The 20,500-nt window shown below is 47.1% G+C and overlaps 1 protein-coding gene across 16 annotated transcripts in view; it reads right to left on the bottom strand.

The window, feature by feature from the left end:
- The window catches only part of PPP1R13B (protein phosphatase 1 regulatory subunit 13B), a 110,290-nt gene extending 90,138 nt beyond the window's left edge, over positions 1-20,152 (bottom strand). For 5 of the 16 annotated variants that reach the window (XR_010151287.1, XM_054665824.2, XM_054665827.2 and 2 more), the window contains exon 1: positions 19,693-20,152. Coding sequence is in view for 9 of the 16 variants with exons in the window: in XM_054665824.2 (XP_054521799.1) it covers positions 19,693-19,905 (213 nt within the window). In the remaining 7 variants the exon portion in view is untranslated. Of the gene's footprint in view, positions 1-10,323; positions 10,351-11,491; positions 11,561-18,201; positions 18,353-18,725; positions 18,997-19,692 lie in introns of those variants that run through there. The other 11 variants (XM_054665825.2, XM_063793910.1, XM_063793909.1 and 8 more) reach the window with 8 other exon arrangements.
- Between the last annotated feature and the right edge of the window lie 348 nt (positions 20,153-20,500).

Consider the following 20,500-nt stretch of genomic DNA (forward strand, 5'->3'; position numbering starts at 1 on the left):
ACAGAGAAAGGACAGCAGAAAACTATGGTACAGAACTGCAGAATGCCACGAGATCCCACAGAAGGGCTGCCTGCTCCAACAGGAAAGACTTCCCAAAGGACGCCACGGAAGGTTAAGACAGAAAGGAGTAAGCCACAGATGGAATGAGAGGGTGGGCAGATTATGTCCCAAGAAGACAGGACAGACTGGAAACAGCAGGGCCGGACTGCCAATCAACGGCAGATGAAAGCAGGACTGAAGAATCCCCCACTAGGAGCTGCTTTCTTCTGTGCCAAAAACTTGACATTCAAAGAACCATATGAAGATTTGGTTGTTTCCAGCCATGCGTCTTCATTCTATAAGGTGATAAAGGTCCTCCTCTTACCTGTCTTCCAAGTACTAAATAGTAATCTTTTTATATTTTTATTTTACTTTTGCTACTCTTTTCTACTCTATTAACAAAGAAGTGGAGACTCTCAAAATAATCCAGTGTGTTAAATATACTGACTGCAAAAAAAGATAAAACCATGAAGTCTCCCCAGACATAGTAGGATTCTAAAGTGTTTCAGAGAGAAAGAGTGGCTTAATTGTAACAGTATTAATTAAATGCTGATAAAAACCATCCTCTCAAAATTTTTCTAATTTTAATTATAAATCTAATCCTTTATTTAATCACACTACTGCTGTGCTTGTTAATGTTGCAGCGAACAAGGAAACTAGTTACCTAAAGACATCAATTAGAAAGCATCCTCACAAAATGACACTTCAACATTTTTTTCTTCACCTGTGAAAACTTGCTAAATGCCTATGTGAAATTAAGCAATCTCTAAAGCAAGAATGTCTTTGAACTATAGTGAATCAAAATAATTTAATGTTTAAAAAAAAATTTTTTTTTTAATACAGACAAGGTCTTTCTATGTTGTTGCCCAGGCTGGTCTCAGACTGCTGCTGGCCTCAAGCAACCCTCCTGCCTTGGCCTCCCAAAATGATGGGATTACAAGAGTGAGCCACCCATATCCAGCCTGACATTTTAAAGGTAATAAATATTTTGAGGATAAAAACACACATCTATAGTGTATAGTTACTATACACAAGGGTCTCACTATGCCACCTAGGCTGGAGTTCAGTGATACCATCACAGCTCAATGCAGCCTCAAACTCCTGGGCTCAGGCATTCCTCCCACCTCAGCCTCTAAAGTAGCTGGGGACTACAGGTGAGCACCACCACACCTGGCTAAATATTTTACTATTTTTTTTTAAACGCAGTCTCCCTCTGTCACCAGGCTGGAGTGCACTGGCACGATCTCAGCTCACTGCAACCTCCACCTCCCCGGTTCAAGCGATTCTCCCGAGTCAGCCTCCCAAGTAGCTGGGACTACAGATGCACGCCACCATGCCCAGCTAATTTTTGTATTTTTAGTAGAGACAGGGTTTCACCGTGTTGGCCAGGATGGTCTCCATCTCCTGATGTCATGATCCACCCACCTTGGCCTCCCAAAGTGCTGGGATTACAGGCATGAGCCATCACGCCTGGCCTGTATTTTTATTTTTATTTTATTTATTTATTTATTTGAAATGAAATCTCACTCTTGTCACCCAGGCTGGAGCGCTGTGGTGCAATCTCAGCTCACTGCAACCTCTGCCTCCCGAGTTCAACTGATTCTCTTGCCTTAGCCTCCCGAGTAGCTGGGATTACAGGCACATACCACCATGCCCGGCTAATTTTTATATTTTTAGTACAGATGGGGTTTCACCAAGTTGGCCAGGCTGGCCTCAAACTCCTGACCTCAGGTGACCTCCCCACTTCAGCCTCCCAAAGTGCTAGGATTACAGGAGTGAGCCACCTTGCCCAGCCTCTTTTAGGTTCTTTTTATGTAACAACTCATTTAAAACTCGTAAAACCTAATGAGGTAGGTACTACTATGCCCTCCATTTTATAGATGAGGAAACTGAGACGCAGAGAAATTAAGTAACTCACCCAAGATTACAGGGCTAGGAAAAGACAGTGTTGAGATTCAAACCCAGATAGTCTGTTCCAAAATCTGTACTCTTTACTGCCTCCCAGTAGTTTTCCAAACATACAAACCAAGTATTCATAACTGAAAACTACTATAATAAAACCCCAGCCATCTATAATCCTTAAGGAATTAATTCTTATGAATGGCAGCATTCTCTGAATGGCTGGGGATTTAACCCTTCCATCTCAGGCAAAATCTGAAATTGTGTTGTGCATATGATGGCCACTGGCACACATGGCTATTGAGAACCTGGGGTATGGTTAAGCCAAATGAGTTGTGCCATATACGTAAAATATGTTCTAAAATTTGAGAGACTTAGTATTAAAAAAAAGAATGTAAACTACCCCACTAATGATGTTTTAATATTAACTACATACTCAAGTAATTTTTTTTTTTTTTTTTGAGACGAAGTCTCACTCTGTCGCCCAGGCTGGAGTGCAACGGCACGATCTTGGCTCACTGCAACCTCCGCCTCCCGAGTTCAAGTGATTCTTCTGCCTTGGCCTGCCAAGTAGCTGGGACTACAGGCGTGTGCCACCACGCCCAGCTGATGTTTTGTATTTTTGGTAGAGATGGGGTTTCACCACATTAGTCAGGATGGTCTCGATCCCCTGACCTCATGATCTGCCCACCTCGACCTCCCAAAATGCTGGGATTACAGGCATGAGCCACTACGCCCAGCCTCAAGTAATATTTTTTATATAATGAGTTAAATAAAATATATTAAAATTAATTTCAACTTCATTCTTTCACTTTTTTTTTTTTTTTTAGGCAGAGTCTCACTCTGTCACCCAGGCTGGAGTGCAGTGGTGCGATCTCAGCTCACTGCAATCTCTGCCTCCCAGGTTCAAGTGATTCTCGTATCTCAGCCTCCCCAGTAGCTGGCATTACAGGGCGCCTGTCACCACACCCGGCTAATTTTTGTATTATTAGTACCGAGAGGGTTTCCCCATGTTGGCCAGGCTAGTCTCTAACTCCTGACCTCAAGTGATCCACCCGCCTCAGCCTCCCAAAGTGCTGGGATTATAGGCGTGAGCCACCATGCTCGGCCTCTTTTGCCTTTTTAAAGAGGCTCCTAGAAAATTTTAAATTGTGGCCGGGCGCAGTGGCTCACGCCTATAATCCCAGCACTTTGGGAGGCCAAGGTGGGTGGATCACTTGAGGACAGGAGTTCAAGACCAACCTGGCCAACATGGTGAAACCCCGTCTCTACTAAAAGTAGAAAAATTAGCCAGGCATGGTGACACATGGCTGTAGTCCCAGCTATTTGGGAGGCTGAGGCAGGAGAATCACTTGAACCTGGGAGGCGGAGGTTGCAGTGAGCCGAGACCATGCCACTGTACTCCAGCCTGGGTGACAGAGCAAGAATCCATCACAAAAAAAAACACCACCAAAAATTAGCCAGGGATGGTGGCGTGCACCTGTAGTCCCAGCTACTCAGGAGGCTGAGGCAGGAGGATTGTTTGAGTCCAGGAGTTTAAGTCCAGGACTTTACAGTAAGTCTGTCACTGCATTCCAGCCTGGGCAGCAAAGCAAGACCCTATCTCTTAAAAAAAAAAAAAGTTATGTTTCTATTGCACACAGCTCATCTAAAATGTATCGAGTTGCTGTCTACATCATTGATATTATTTACTGTTTTCTTGATGACTCAGTCATCATGAGGAACTTTAACTACTACCCTATGTGTAATCTGTCATCTGTAATTGTGACAATTGTTGGGATGACTAAGGTCAGGCTGCCCACCTTCAGACCTCAACCTCAGGTTGTGCTTGAAGCTATACCTCTGTATGATTTCCAGTCTGAGACCACACTCTCCAGCCAGTCTGTCTGCCAACGACTACCCCTCTAGTAATCTCAGATGCAGCTTCTAATGACTTAGAAGCCTCGTAAATTAGAACTGTGTAACATGTAAGAATAAAGGTTATGTGAAGGATTGAGGAAGTCTACAAACTGAATTCAGTTTCAACGCCAAGTTCCTTGACAACTATTTTGATCACTCAGAGACCCTTCTCTGCCTTGACTATTGTAAGGGACTACTCTCTTCAACTCCAGACACTTAAAGGTATCAATTTTAACTTAAATTGCAGCACTTTACATCTCAGCTTAAGATCCGTCAGCTGGGCATGGTGGCCCACGCCCATAATCCCAGCATCCCAGCACTTTGGGAGGCCAAGGGGGGGCGGGGTGCAGGGGGAAGAATCACCAGAGGTCAGAGTTCGAGACCAGCCTGGCCAACATGGCGAAACTTCGTCTCTACTAAAAATACAAAAATTAGCTGGGTGTGGTGATGGGCGCCTGTAATCCCAGCTACTTGGGAGGATGGGGCACGAGAATCACTTGAACCTGGGAGGCAGCGGCTGCAGTGAGCCGAGATCGTGCCACTGCACTCCAGCCTAGGTGACAGAGCGAGATTATGTCTCCAAAAAGAAAAAAAAAAAAAGATCCATCAACCGTAGTTTCAGTTTGAGAAGATGCAGATAAAAACGTTCTGGAGGTAGATGGTGATAATGGTTGCTAAACAATGTGAATGTACTTAATGCCACAGAACTGTACACTTAAAAATGGCTAAAATGGTAACTCATATTTTAACATTAAAATAATCCTTCAATATTTTCATATCTTTCTCAGGAACAGGTTCAAATTCTTATGTAGGTAATACACTTCCCTCACATCTGGCTTCTACCACTTTTCCAGCCTCATCCCCTTCCTCTTACCTCCTTTGGCCTCATATCCTAGGCAACTTCCCTCAACATACCATGCTGATTCTGACCTCAACATTCTGCATGTCAATCTTTCTACCTGGCCAGGCGTGGTGGCTCATGCCTGTAATCCCAGCACTTTGGGAGGCCGAGGCGAGTGGATCACCTGAGGTCAGGAGTTTAAGACCAGCCTGGCCAACATGGTGAAACGCTGTTTCTACTAAAATACAAAAATTAGCTGGGTGTTGTTGTGCACACCTGTAATCCCAGCTCCTGGGGAGGCTGAGGCATGAGAATCACTTGAACCTGGGAGGCGGAGGTTACAGTGAGACAAGATCGCACTACTGCACTCCAGCCTGGGTGACAGAGCGAGACTCCATCTCAAAAAAATAAAAAATAAAATAAAATCCTTCTACCTAAAAGTCCTTCCCTATCACCTTCACTCCCTCTTCCTCAATCTTCCAAACCCCACTCAAATGTTGCCTCCTCTGTGAAACTTCCCAACATCCTGAGGTTGAGAAGACCTCTCTGCCACCGTACTCTGCTGCACCTTGTATCCTGACTTTTATCTTTTGGAATGGCATGTTTTAGTTACATGATTGTTCTCGACAATGTGAGCTCACCGAAAGCAATGGCTGGCCCAGCATGTAAATGATGAATCCTAAAGGCGTGCTGAGTTCCTTCAGTAAGCAAGTACATGTTAAATGCCTACCAGAGACCAACAATGTCCTAAGTGCCAAGGATACTGCAGTGGGAAAAGAAAACAAAACTCTGCTTTCATGGTGCTTCCACAAATAAACACCAGGCTGATATAAGTACTACAAAGAGGAACTGGCTGGGCGTGGTGGCTCACACCTGTAATCCCAGCACTTTGGGAGGCCAAGGCGTGTGGATCACTTGAGGCCAGACGTTCAAGACCAGCCTGACCAACATGGCGAAACCCCGTCTTTATTAAAAATACAAAAAACTAGCTGGGCATGGTGGCACACGCCTGTGGTCCCAGCTGCTTGGGAGGCTGAGGCACGAGAATCGCTTGAAACCAGGAGGCAGAGGTTGCAGTGAGCCAAGATCATGCCAGTGCACTCTAGCCTCGGTGACAGAGTGAGACTCTGTCTCAAAAACTAGTAAGTACTACAAAGAGGAATAAAGCACAAGAAGGGGAGAGGCATTTCATACAAGATGGAAGATGCCATCGAGGTAGAGACCCCAAGAAGGGCTTTTCAGCTGACTGATAGGACACTGCATGAAGTGAACCTTATTCTGGTTCTGAGTCAGGTCTGGAAAACAGAAAGCACTGCACAGGGAAGGTAAATTTTAATGTCTTTTTTTTTTTTTTTTTTTTTTTTTGAGACCGAGTTTCGCTCATGTTGCCCAGGCTGGAGGGCAATGGAGCAATCTCGACTCACCGCAACCTCCGCCCTCCGGGTGCAAGTGATTCTCCTCCCTCAGCCTCCTGAGTAACTGGGATTACAGGTACCCACCACCATGCCTGGCTATTTTTTTTGTATTCTTAGTGGAGATGAGGTTTCACCATGTTGGTCAGGCTGATCTTGAACTCCTGACCTCAGGTAAGCCACCCGCCTCGGACTCCCAAAATGCTGGGATTACAGGCGTGAGCCACCGCACCGGCTAAACTTTGATTTCTAAGAAAAGCAAACTATTCTCTCTCTGTCCATATTAACTTAATAGATTTTGCAATTAACCACCTAGCTACTCTCAGCATGAAGGGCACAAGCATTCTGCCTCAGAGTAATAGGGTAATTGTGATCCTTTTCTGACTGAATCTTGTTTGCTAAGAAGCCTCATGGTTGCTGGAGAAAACTTAAAGTACTCAGTAAACATTTGCTCTTTTTTTTCTTTTAGACAGGATCTGTCTGTACTCTGTACAGCCTGTACTCTGCCAGGCTGGAGTACAATGGCATGAAGACGGCTCACTGCAACCTCCACCTCCCAGGCTCAAGCGATCCTCCTACCTTGGCCTCCTGAGTAGCTGGGACCACTGGTGTCAGCCACCATGTCCAGCTAATTTTTGTATTATTTTGGTAGAGATGGAGTTTTGCCATGATGGCCAAGCTGGTGTTAAACTCCTGGGCTCAAGCAATCCTCCCACCTCAGCCTCCCAAAGTGCTGGGATTACAGGCATGAGCCACTGCGCCCAGCATTTTTTTTTTTTTTTTTTTTAAAGAGACCAGGTCTTGCTCTGTTGCCCAGGCTGAAGTACAGTGGTGTGATCATACCTCACTGCAGCCTCAACTTCTGGGTTCAAGAGATCCTAGTGCCTTAGCCTCCTGAGTTGCTGGGTCTACAAAGGCATGCCACTATGTCCTGCTAATTTTTAATTTTTTTTTTGAGACGGAGTCTCGCTTTGCCGCCCAGGCTGGAGTGCAGTGGCACGATCTCGGCTCACTGCAAGCTCTGCCTCCTGGGTTCACACCATTCTCCTGCCTCAGCCTCCTGAGTAGCTGGGATTACAGGCGCCCGCCACCACGCCCAGCTAATTTTTTGTATTTTTTAGTAGAGACGGGGTTTCACTGTGTTAGCCAGGATGGTCTCGATCTCATGACCTCGTGATCCGCCCGCCTCGGCCTCCCAAAGTGCGGGGATTACAGGCGTAAGCCACTGTGCCTGGCCTTGAATCTTTTTTAATATAGACAGGGTCTCACTATGTTGCCCTGTCTAGTCTCAAACTCCTAGCCTCAAGCAATCCTTCCACCTTGGCCTCCTGAAGTGCTGGGATTGCAGATGTAAGCCATGGCGCCTGGCCTACTGACTTTTTTTTTTTTTTAAGACACAGTCTCACTTTGTTGCCCAGGCTGGAGTGCAGAGGCACGATCTTAGCTCACTGCAATTTCCGCCTCCCAGGCTCAAGCAATTCTCCTGCCTCACCCTCCCAAATAGCTGAGATTACAGGCGCCCGCCACCACGCCTGGCTGATTTTTATATTTTTAGTAGAGATGGGGTTTCACTATGTTGGCGAGGCTGGTCTCGAATTCCTGACCTCAGGTGATCCGCCTGCCTTGGCCTCCCAAAGTGCTGAGATTACAGGCGTGAACCACCATGCCCAGCCCCTAACTACTTATTACATATGGTAACAGACAATGCTCTAAGCACCTGACAATCCTAACAGTATCATGAAATATAGTGTTATTAAACCCATTTTTACAAATAGGAAAATAAGGCACAAAGGGGTTAAACAATTTGTCCAAAGTTGGCTGGACGCTGTGGCTCATGCCTGTAATCCCAGCACTTTGGGAGGGAGAGGCAGGCGGATCATGAGGTCAGGAGTTTGAGACCAGCCTAGCCAACATGGTGAAACCCCATCTCTACTAAAGATAAAAAAAATTAGCTGGGCGTGGTGGCACGCACCTGTAATCTCAGCTACTCAGGAGGCTGAGGCAGAAGAATCACTCAAACCTGGGAGGCGGAGGTTGCAGTGAGCCAAGATAGCGCCATCGCACTCCAGCCTGGGCAACAGAGCAAGAGTCTGTCTCAGAAAAAAAAAAAAATTGTCCAAAGTCACAGAGTTAGTAAGAGGCAAAGCCAGAATATACAGTCTCGGGTCTGGACTTGCTGATAACCACTATGCTCTACACTTTCACATCTGTATTTCCCATCACAAATACTAGCTCTATCACAAAAATCTCTGTTTATACTTTGGTAATTTGTGATGTTGACTATTATTTACTGATACTATTTTCAAGAATGTCATTGGATAGAAATACAAACTTGCAACTGAGTAAAAAGCAGGACACAAGAAATCAACATAGACAGAAATTACACCTCTACAAAAAGTGTACATATAAACTCTGCCAGGTGCCTGAAGCACAAAGATGGACAAAGCGAGTCCAGTCCCTGCCCTGAGAACCTTGGTCCAGTGGGCTCAGGGTGACGCTCATCAGGCAAACCGGAAACACAGGGAGGACGTGTGTGGGTGCTGCAGATGCCCAGGCAGCAATCCAGAACCCACTATGCTAAAGCCACTGAACATAGGCAAAAAGTTTTATTTAACATATCTATTTTACCTTAAAATTTAAGGATAACATCTTTCTGGACATGGCAGGGATCTATCTCAAGCTCCACACAGCCAAAATAAAACTCCTTATTCTCACAACCCTTTAAACTTACTCCTTTCTCAAGCAGTATTTTCTATCTTAAAGGAAAGGCAAGCCTGGCTGCTGAAGCAATAAATCTGTTATCCTCAATTCCAGCTATCTCCCTCCCTCCCTCCTTCCTTCCTCTCTCTCTCTCTCTCTCACACACACTTACATGTGCATGCACGCAAGCACTCACTCCCTCACATGCACACACTCACACGCACACATACACACACTCTCCATCCGATCTATTTACTGCTTTTCAACTGGATCTTTCTCTTCTTCAGGTCCTCAAGTCAGGCCTACAACAATTTGTTTCCTAACTACTCTTCCTGTTTATTTTTAATCTTCCTTACTGCACCAACTATCTCTCTTCCAATAATTCTGGCTCTAGAATTATCTTTCTATCATACAAACCTGACTCTATCACTCCACTTTTTAAAAACATTTGGTGGTTTCTGGCTGGGCATGGTGGCTCACACCTGTAATCCCAGCATTTTGGGAGGCCAAGGCAGACAGATCACCTGAGGTCAGGAGTTCAAGACCAGCCTGGCCAACATGGTGAAACCCCATCTCTAATAAAAATACAAAAATTAGCCAGGCATGGTGGCGCACACCTGTAGTCCCAGCTCCTCGGGAGGCTGAGGCAGAAGAATCGCTTGAACCTAGGAGGCGAAGGTTGCAGTGAGCCAAGATCGCACCACTGCACTCCAGCCTGGGCGACAGAGTGAGACTCCATCTCAAAATAAACAAATAAATAAAGTAAATAACAACAATAAAAACATTTGGTGGTTTCTGATCATCTCTACAGGATCAAGTCTAACTCTGTTACGGCGCGCGCGCGCACACACACACACAGACACACACAGCTCTTCACAATGGGGTCCAACAGGACCTTCCACATCATATCTTTCTTCATTCAACAAATATTTATTTAGCACCAACTATGTGTCAATCGCTGGGCTAAACGGCAGTGGTATAATGGGAAACAAAAAGAGAGAGCTCCTGCTCTCATGAAGCTCACAGTCTAGGACAAGAAACAGAAATCAACCAGTCACACAAACAAATGTTTAAGATTACAACTAAGACAATTACTGCAAAGACCCTCCAAATAAAATAATCTGAAATTAGACAGTGGCAATAGTTGTCTCGTGCATATACTGAAAACCAATGAACTGTACACATTAAAAGGTGAATTTTATAGCACATGAATTATACCATATCCCCCTCCCCAGAAAAAGACACGGCAGGGTGAACACCTCTGATGGTGGAGTTGGCCAAGGCAGAGACGGTGAAAACTTTCCAGAGGAAATAACAGAGTTTACAAATAACATATTTACTGAGCATTTACTACATGCCAGGCAACTTTCACTGTACTAATGCATCTGATCCTCCTACCAACAATGTAAGGTTACTATTATGCTCAACTCAGAGGTAAGTGAGGGGTCAAGTAACTTTAAGGTCAGAGAGCCCACAAATGGCAATGCCAGCATCCATATTTAAGCAGAATAAGGTGAGGGTCTGCACTCTTACCTGCTACAGTAAAGTCACCTAGGCAATGACTATTACTCAGAACTACTTATGATGCAATAAACACAGACCACTGTGTTTCATTTCTTTTTCTTTTTTTCTTTGAGACAGAGTCTCGCTTTGTCACCCAGGCTGGAGAGCAGCGGTGCAATCTCGGCTCACCGCAACCTCTGCTCACCGCAATCTCTGCCTCCCAGGTTCAAGCGATTCTCCTGCCTCAGCCTCCCAAGTAGCTGTGATTACAGGCACGTGCCACCACACCCAGCTAATTTTTTGTATTTTTAGTAGAGACGGGATTTCACCGTGTTAGCCAGGATGGTCTTGATCTCCTAACCTTGTGATCTGCCCACCTCAGCCTCCCAAAGTGCTGGGATTACAGGCGTGAGCCACAGCACCCAGCCCACTGTGTTTCATTTCTGATAAAAGAAATCTCTTGCCGGGCACAGTGGCTCACGCCTGTAACCCCAGCACTTTGGGGGGTTGAGGCAGGCAGATCACCTGACATTGGGAATTTGAGACCAGCCTGACCAACATGGAGAAACCCCATCTCCACTAAAAATACAAAATTAGCCGGGCGTGGTGGTGCATGCCTGTAATTCCAGCTACTCGAGAGGCTGAGTCAGAAGAACCCCTTGAACCTGGGAGGTGGAGGTTGTGGTGACCCAAGATCATGCCACTGCACTCCAACCTGGGCAACAAGAGCAAAACTCTGCCTCAAAAAAAAAAAAAAAAAAAATCTTTCTATCTCCTTTGTCATTACAATAGCCTCTAAGGCCCTACAAGATCAATCCTACACTACTCTCTCCATCACCTGACTTCACCTCCTCCACTTTCCCCCTTACTCACTCTGCTCCAGCCACACAGGCCTACTTTTGTCTCCCCAGCATGCTGGGCATGCTCCTACCACATGGCGTTTGCATTTTCTTGAGCTATGATAATTACAATTACAACATGTGGCATAAATCATGATTCTGCTAAAACCTCAGTTAACATTTTCTCTAAACACATCAATAATGCCACTAACAAGATCTTGTACTGAACTGTACACTAATATTTCAAATGTCATAAATTTTAATAAAAACTACCTAAATTTTCCAGTTTTATATTGTTCTATATGATATCACCAAAGATTTTTATTTTACAAAATCCAGTAACAGCAGCTTTTGCTTACCAATTAGTCTGAACAACAGTCATATAGCTATCTCTGCAGTGAAATAAAGCAAAGCAATCAAGCCAAGAAAGTGTCACAATAGAATCTGATTACCACCATTCCTCTGTTTAGCCCTAGAACCACAGTTTGTGAAATAACTATGACAACAGCATTTCAAGGCACCAAAATCCCACCACACTTTTGCTGAGAAAGTATTCTCCATCTGTGCAAACACATACAAATGCATGTTGACAACCAGTTATATAACTTCAATACAATAACCCAGTGATATTTTAAGTTCCTATTTTGCTGAAAATCCTAAGAAACTGTTAATCCTAAAACCGTTCAGAGTAGGATGCTGAGAAAGGAATGAAGAAAATACATTTAACACATTTACATTTAAAACTGAGTTGTCCCTAAACTCCAGGTGGAAAAAACTACCTCTTTTTGGCAGGGCGCAGTGGCTCACGCCTGTAATTCCAGCACTTTGGGAGGCCGAGGTGGGCAGATCATTTGAGGTCAGGAGTTTGAGACCAGCTTGGCCAACATGGTGAAACCCTGTCTCTCCTAAAAATACAAAAATATTAGCTGGGTGTGGAAGCACATGCCTGTAAACCCAGCTGCTTTGGAGGATGAGGCAGGAAAATTGCTTGAACCTGGGAGGTGGAGGTTGCAGTAAGCCGAGATGGCACCCCTGCACCCCAGCCTGGGCAACAGAAGGAGACTTCCTCTCAAAAAAAAAAAAAAAAAAAAAAAGAAAGAAAGAAAGAAAAGAACATTATTGTGTATTTTGAAACAGGAGAGCCACTGAAATGTTCCCAACACATGGAAATGGTAAGTGCTAGAAGCAATGGATATCCCAAATACCCTGACTTGATCATTACACATTCTATGCATGTAACAAAATATCACATATACCTCAGAAACATATATAAACATATTAATTAAAAATTTTTTTTGCCAGCAGCAGTGGCTCACGCCTGTAATCTCAACGCTTTGGGAAGCTGAGGCGGCATGTCACCTGAGGTCGGGAGTTCAAGACCCGCCTGACCAACATGGAGAAACCCTGTCTCTACTAAAAATACAAAATTAGCCAGGCATGGTGGTACATGCCTGTAATCCCAGCTACTCGGGAGGCTGAGGCAGGAGAATCACTTTAACCCAAGAGACGGAGGTTGCAGTGGGCTGAGAGGGTGCCACTGCAGTCCAGCCTGTACAACAAGAGCGAAACTCTGTCTCAAAAAAAAAAATTTTTTTTAGGCTGGGCGCGGTGGCTCAAGCCTGTAATCCCAGCACTCTGAGAGGCCGAGGCGGGCAGATCACTTGAAGTCAGGAGTTTGTGACCAGCCTGGCCAACACGGTGAAACTCCATCTCTACTAAAAATACAAAAAAATTAGCCAGGCATGGTGGCGGGCGCCTGTAATCCCAGCTACTCAGGACGCTGAGGTGGGAGAATCGCTTGAGCCCTGTAGGCAGAGATGGCAGTGAGCCGAGATCACACCACTGCACTCCAGCCTGGGCAACAGGTCAAGACTCCATCTCAAAAAGAAAAAAAAAGAAAAAATTTTTTTTTAAATATTGTCCTGTCTTTGGTGTTTGTTTACTGAATTAGGCTGTAAAATCAAGCTTATCAAGTCACCTAATTCTTAATTAAAAAATAGTAGCAAACATTTACTGAGCTCTTACTATCTGCTCTGTCATAAAAGATGCTTCGGAAATGAAAGAGTTTACTAGAAGCCTGCCAAAACAAGTGTCAAGTTGCCTCAACCTTTGATGAAGCGAATATGAATATTAGAGAACTTCATGCAAGTATCTGCTATAAATCAGCTACTGGACCAACCATAAATGCCTGAAAATTACCACATCCAACTCATTTTACAGATGAGAAACTGAGGCCCGAAGAGACTAAGTCCAAAGGTCCTCACTAACAAGTAGGAGCAAGAACCCTACTTCCAGTTCAGGGTTTTGTTGTCAATTACGTGTTATTTGTTTATGTAAAAAAGAGAAAAACCTATTCTAGTATCTCAAAATGCTTCTACATAGTTGGGAAGAAAATGAATACCTAGAATAAGTAAATATTTAATGAAAGCTAAATATTAAAAACAAATTAATGTCATCCATACCCTGCAGTAAACATGCTGAAAGGGCTTCTAGGACAGAAATAAGTAGAATCATAGCCACACTTCACAGCATCTAGTAGAAGTTAGGTGCCCCATTGCTAACATCACCAAACACCACCACCAGAGTGCCTTTTTTTTTTTTTTTTTTGAGATGGGAGTCTTGCATTGTCACCCAGGCTGGAGTGCAGTGGCACTATCTCGGCTCACTGCAACCTCCGCCTCCCAGGTTCAAGTATTTCTTCTGCCTCAGTCTCCTGAGTAGCTGGGACTACAGGCACCCTCCATCACACCTGGCTAATTTTTGTATTTTTAGTAGAGATGGGGTTTTACCATGTTGAGCAGGCTGGTCTTGAACTCCTGACCTCAGGTGATCTGCCCATCTCAGCTTCCCAAAGTGCTGGGATTACAGGCGTGAGCCACCACACCAAGCCCAGAGTACCTTCTTTATGAAGAGAAAACACTTCAGAGCTACAGAACACTTCTTGACTCATCGATACTCTTTTGGAAAAGAAAAAGTATGCTGGCTGGGCTCGGTGGCTCACACCTGTAATCCCACCACTTTGGGAGGCTGAGGCAGGTGGATCACCTGAGGTCAGGAGTTCAAGACCAGCCTGGCCAAACATGGGGAAATTCCACCTCTACTAAACATGCTAAAATTAGCCAGGCATGGTGGCATGCCCCTGTAATCCCAGCTCCTTGGGAGGCTATGGTGGGAGAATTGCTTGAACCCGGGAGGCGGAGGTTGCAGTGAGCCAAGATCGCGCCACTGCACTCCAGCCTGGGCAACAGAGTGAGATCTTGTCTGAAAACAAACAAAAAAAAGTATCTTTAGCAACATTCCCCACATATATCTCGTCTATGCACGAAAAGTTTTACTAGCTACAAAACGTCCACACTCTTTCAAAAAGAAATGATGCTGAGCTAGGTGCGGTGGCTCACGCCTGTAATCCCAGCACTTTGGGAAGTTGAGGTGGGCAGACTACTGGAGGCCAGGAGTTCGAGACCAGCCTGGCCAACATGGCGAAACCCTGTCTCTACCAAAAATTTGAAAAAATTAGCCAGGCATGGTGGTGTGCATATGTAGTCCCAGCTACTGTGGAGGCTGGGGCACGAGAATCACTTGAACCCGGGAGGCAGAGGTTGCAGTGAGCTGAGATCCTGCCACTGCACTCTAGCCTGGGTGACAGAGCGAGACTCTGTCTCAAAAAAATAAATAAATAAATCATGCTGAATCAAGGCAGTTTTCATCCTTTCTATAATCTAAATTGGGCTTTCCATTTTTACTAAAATTCTTACTTCTATCAAACTTGTAAATGCTTTCAGGGCCAGATCTTAGGGACTAAACAAAAAGTATTATTTAAATGGTACCATTTTTTCCTGGGAAAACATTTTTAAAATGTCATCCATTGATAAAAAGGTGAGTGACTACCAATAACAACAACAACAAAATACTATTTTCATAAGGGAAAATTCCAAAATATAATTTAGTTTAAAAGTGGAAAGGATGGCAGAGCGCAGTGGCACACACCTGTTATCCCAGCACGTTGGGAGGCTGAGGCAGGCAGATCACAAGGTCAAGAGATCAAGACAATCCTGGCCAACATGGTGAAACCCCATCTCTACTAAAAATACAAAAATTAGCTGGGCGTGGTGGCGCACGCCTGTAGTCTGAGCTACTTGGTAGGCTGAGGCAGAAGAATCACTTGAACCCAGGAGGCAGAGGTTGCAGTGAGCCGAGGTCATGCCACTGCACTCCAGCGTGGTGACAGAGCGAGACTCCGTCTCAAAAAAAAAAAAGAAGTGGAAAGGCCAGGTGCAGGGGCAGAGTGGTGGCTCACACCTGTAATCCCAGCACTTTGGGAGGCTGGGGCGGGCAGATCACTCAAGCTCAGAAATTCGAGACCAGCTTGAGCAACAAGGTGAAACCCCGTCTCTACTAAAAATACAAAAATTAGCCGTTTGCCGTGGCGTGTGTCTGTGGTCCCAGCTACTCGGGAGGCTGTGGCATGAGAATCACTTGAGCCTAGGAGGCGGAGGTTGCCGTAAGCTGAGATCGTATCATTGCACTCCAGCCTTGGCAACAGGAGTGAAACCCTGTCTCGAAAAATAAAAAAAGAGAAGGTGGAAAGTCACAGCACTTTGTACGACAGCAAATAGAAGACTTCTACAGAGATTTGATTGTGTCAGATGAGAATTTGGCCACTCACTCTCATTTATTCTCAACAGCTGAGAGACTGGGCACTGTACTACACCATGTGATTAATTAAAAGTTACCACATGGCCGGGCACAGTGGCTCATGCCTGTAATCCCAGCACTTTAGGAGGCTAAGGTGGGCAGATCACCTGAGGTCATGAGTTCAAGGCCAGCCTGCCCAACATAGTGAAACCCTGTTTCTACAAAAATACAAAAATTAGCCAGGCAGGATGGAGGGTGCCTGTAATCCCAGCTACTCAGGAGGCTGGGGCAGGAGAATCTCTCGAACCTGGGAGGTGGAGGTTGCAGTGAGTCAAGATCATGTTGCACTCCAGCCTGGGCAACAGAGTGAGACTCTGTCACAAAAAAAGAAAAAAGTTACCACGACATTATATACTAATTGCCAATTTTCAAATAAAATAAAATATACTCTAAGCCTATGTTGTCCAATATGGTAGTCACTAAGCACATGTAGCTATTGAGCACTGGAAATGTGCTAGTCTGAACTGAGGTGTGCTGTAAAACGCAAACTGTCACCGGATTCACACCAGATTTCAAACACTTAGTACCAGAAAAAATGTACAATATCTCATTAGTGATTTTTTCATATTGAATACGTGTTAAAATAATAATATTTTGGATATGCTAAGTTAATAAAAGGATACTATTAAAATTAATACTTTTTCAACTTGTTTCATGTAGTTACCACAAAACTTAAAATTGCATTTGTGGCTTGCTTTACATTTTTATTGGACAGTGCTGCTCTACACAAACTGCAAAATATGACCCAACGTTCCTTTGATTCATCATCATCATGATGAATACCAAATATACAATAAATCGAGAAAAATCTTATTTACATTTTTGGATACATAGTTTAAAATATTACCAAGTAAGAATGGCATTTCTGAAAACTCCTACTAAATTTACAACCAACTCCAACTGTGTTAATAGAGGAAGGACTCAGTCCTACAAGTAGTATTTTTAGGGATCAAAAAGGAAATACCAAAGTAAAAGCCATAAATGAGAGTCTAAGAGAAATACCATCTGTTTCTAAAAGGCATTTTTAAACAAAAGCGGTGTTTTAAACAGATAATAGACCTGTTTTTTTAAAAAACAGTATTTTATTGTTTTGAGAAATCCGAAGAAATGTCCCAATTCCCAGCTAAACAAACTTCTTAAAAAGGAAACCTGTTAAGGTAGGAACTCAAAACTCTAATCACGTGGAATAGAGGTAAAATGTCTGAATGAATCATATGGAAAATGTAAGCCAAGTTTCTTAGCAGGATATTTATAATTAAACATTATACAATGATGAAGCCAGCCAAAATTTTTCTAGATATCCTTCAATGCCACCACAGTATGAATGCATCAATCAACTATTACAGGATTTAACTAAAACTACTTTCAAAATTCTGAAACACCATAATGCCTTTCATCAAAATCTAGCTAGTGAGAATTAGGGAGGGAAGTTTCCAAATGCCTTATCTTATAGAGATTAAAGTTAGAAATTGAAAATTCAAAGCCATATTAAGAATAATAAATATTTGTATGACATTCTGTTCAACAATCACTTTTGGATACATCATCCTATTTGATCCTCAGGACAGCGCTCAGATATTGGTACATTTTTATCCCTACTTTAGAGGTAATTCCAGGCTCAAAGACCTTGACTTCTTCAAGGTCACATAGCTAAAAAGTGGAAGAACCAGCGTTTCACCCCAGATCTTCTGATGCTCATCCAATTCTCTTTCCATTACAAGACAATTATTCATTTAAAACCAAATGTTTAGAAACCCAACAAGTCTGATGCTAAAGAAAGACCTAAGGATCAAGTAGATCAAATCTTAAGACTTGGAAAACGCTGAAAGCCGGCTACAAAACATGCTGGAATCCGTTAAAAACGGGGAGAAGAGATTATCAAGAGAAAGGAAATGAAAGAGGAAGAAGGGGGATCTAATCTAAATGTCCTTGGGTGCAGCATAGCAGAATGGCAACATTCAAGTAGAGAATGCAGGGAAACTGCACTTTCCTGTGAAATGTGATTTTCAACGTAGTATTGTAGGTTAAAAACATGACTGTGTTACTTTACTATAAACGTGTTGGAGAATTTTACTTACGATATAGGCGCTCAGAAAACCAATACCTCTCCAACTGGGTACAACCAGTCCCACATTTTTTCATAAGTCATGATGCTTACCTCCCAAAAAGCCAATTTTTAAAAATCAGAATTCAGCATCCCCTCCTATTCAGATTATAGGTAAAGGGAAGGGTCGGTAGGACGATGGCAAATCTACTGGCCAATGTCTTTCTAGGCGAAAGCATCCTTAAGGGCAGGACAAAGACACCACCACTACAAACGAACCTCGTTCAACCTTCAGAACACGGAGAACAAACCAGTTAAAGCAAAACGAACCAATATTGCAGATACGGGAAAAGGGAATTCCTAAGATGGCTCTCCAAATCCGTGCACTCGGCACCTTTCCTCGGTACAACCGCGAAGGCTACGGGAATGCGCCTGCAGAGTGTGGGAACTCCGGGCGCGGGTGCCCACCCCGCCGACTCCCAGGGCGACCCCAGGACGTTCGTTTCAGGCGGGTCACAGCTGCGCCACCCACCAGACCTGTGCCCCAGCGTCCGACCGCGCACCGGAGAGGACCGAGGAGATGACCGGCCCCAAATGCATCTGCTTCTCCCCACGGCCGCGGAGGCCGAGCAGGAAGGGCCCGCAGGCGGCCCCGGCCCCGCGCTGACAGCCCGGCGCCGCCCCCACCTGCCCGCCTGGGGGGCGCCGCGGCCGGGCGCGCCCGCCCAGCCACTTCCTTCCCCGCCCGCCCGGCCTCGCACCGGCCCGCGGGGGCTGGGAGCCGCGGGAGGAAGGAGGTTTGGCCAGCGGCCCGCGGAGGAAGCCGCCGCCACCTCCCGCCCGCCCTCACCCACCGGCATCATCGCGGGGAGAGTCCGCGACGCCCTCGGCCGCCGCCTGACAGGACGCTCCGCGCCGAGCTGTGCCCGCCGCTCCGGCCGCCTCCTAAGGCCGCGCTCCCGCCGCCGTGCTCTCCGGCCCGGCCGCGGCGAGGCGGCAGCTGCGGCGGGCTGCGGGGCTCTCGCTGGCCCTGTCGCGGCCGCCGGCGCGCTGCGTCGCTGTCCCGGGCACCCGGCCGCCGCCGCCGCCGCCTCAACCTCAGCCTCAGCCCCAGCCCGACAGCCTCCGGCCCGCCCGCCCGGCTCGCTCTTCAGCCCCCGCAGGCCCCGCCCCCAGCGCGACGCCCCGCACGGGTCCCGTAGCCCCCTCCGATTGGTCCGGTGGGAGCGGGGGCGGGGAGAGGGGCGGGGCTTCCCGGCTCCGCCCGCTACCCTCGCTCTCAGCGGCGGCCAGGTGCGTGCGCGTCCGCGCTCCCGGCGGCGGGGGAGGGGCGGACGCGCAGTGGGCACCGGTGGCCTCCTCCGCCCTTGCGTGAGCCCCTACTAGGGAAGACCGCGGACGGTGGGAGGACTGAGGCCCAACAGGGAAGGGCCGGCCCGGGTCCCGCAGCCGATCACGGCAGGGCCGGGACTCGAACCCGGGCTCCCGGGGGCCGACTGTGGGCCAGGAGCGTCCCTGAGGCGACGGCGCGCGCCCGCACTCTGACCGCGGCCTGACCCCCGGCTGCCGGCGCGCCGTGGGGCTGCGGCCCAGAGGCCAGCGGGAGGGGCGCGGGGGGCCCCCGGAGCGAGCATGTGACCCGACGCCGCGCGCTCGGAACCAGCCCCGGCCCGACGCCCTTGGCTGGCACTTGCTTCTCCCCCACCGGCGTCTTCCGCGGCTCTCGGGGCCGCGCCCCCCGCACCAGCTCCCGAGCCTTGGCCTTCGCCCGAGCGATCTCCCGCCTAGAACCCCGCGCCCACCTGTGCCACCTGTGCCCACCTGCGCCAGCATCCCTCGAGGTCCAGCTCCAGCGTCCCCGGGGAGTGTCCGGTCCTCGTCTCCAGGGCCTGGGTCTCTCCCTGCAGTCCCGTCTCCAGAGGCGCCGCCCCCTCGGGCCTGAGCGCCGGAGTGACAGAGCCCTGGGCAGGGCCCTGAGCAGACCCTCAGTAAAGGCTGCCAGCGGGGCAGGCACCCGCTCGGGGCCCCCCACATGGTGCCATTCGCCCGGACCGCGGCGGAGAGCAGACAGGGGGACTGAGGTGCTCCCCGCGGCAGCACCGAACTCCCACGGGCATCAGAAGGCAAGGTCTGCGGATGGCCCCAGACACAGAAGGCGTAAGCCGCCCTGGGAAGCGCCGGCCCCGTGGAGAAGGCCGCCGCGAGGTCAGGGTCAGTCTGGAGCCTGTCTGGTTCTCGGAGAGGCTTCTGGCTGCTGCAGAGTGGGGGCAGAGCAAGGGAGGAGGCCAGGGAGCTCCCACCAGCCCATTCCTGGGGAGCCACCCCTGTCCCTCAGAGGCCACGGGAGCTCGTGTTTGCGAGTGTGGACTTTCCAGTTAGACAGACTTGGTTCAGCACCGCCTCCGCCACACCCTCGCCTGGGATCCTAAACAAGCCGCATCTTCTCTGCATCGTAGTGTGCTTGTCTCTGTGATGGGAGAGTGTAGGGATAATAGTGCCTGCCTCGTGTCGGGGGGCTTTTTCGGATGCGAGGGATGGAAAGCGCCCAGCACAATTTGTGGCACGTGGTAGCTGTTCCATAAATAGCATTCTGTAGTTGGGCCGTGATGAGCAAGGAGGCTTAGCGTAC

The sequence above is a fragment of the Pan troglodytes genome, chromosome 15 (genome assembly GCF_028858775.2).
Source record: "Pan troglodytes isolate AG18354 chromosome 15, NHGRI_mPanTro3-v2.0_pri, whole genome shotgun sequence".
Taxonomy (NCBI): domain Eukaryota; kingdom Metazoa; phylum Chordata; class Mammalia; order Primates; family Hominidae; genus Pan; species Pan troglodytes.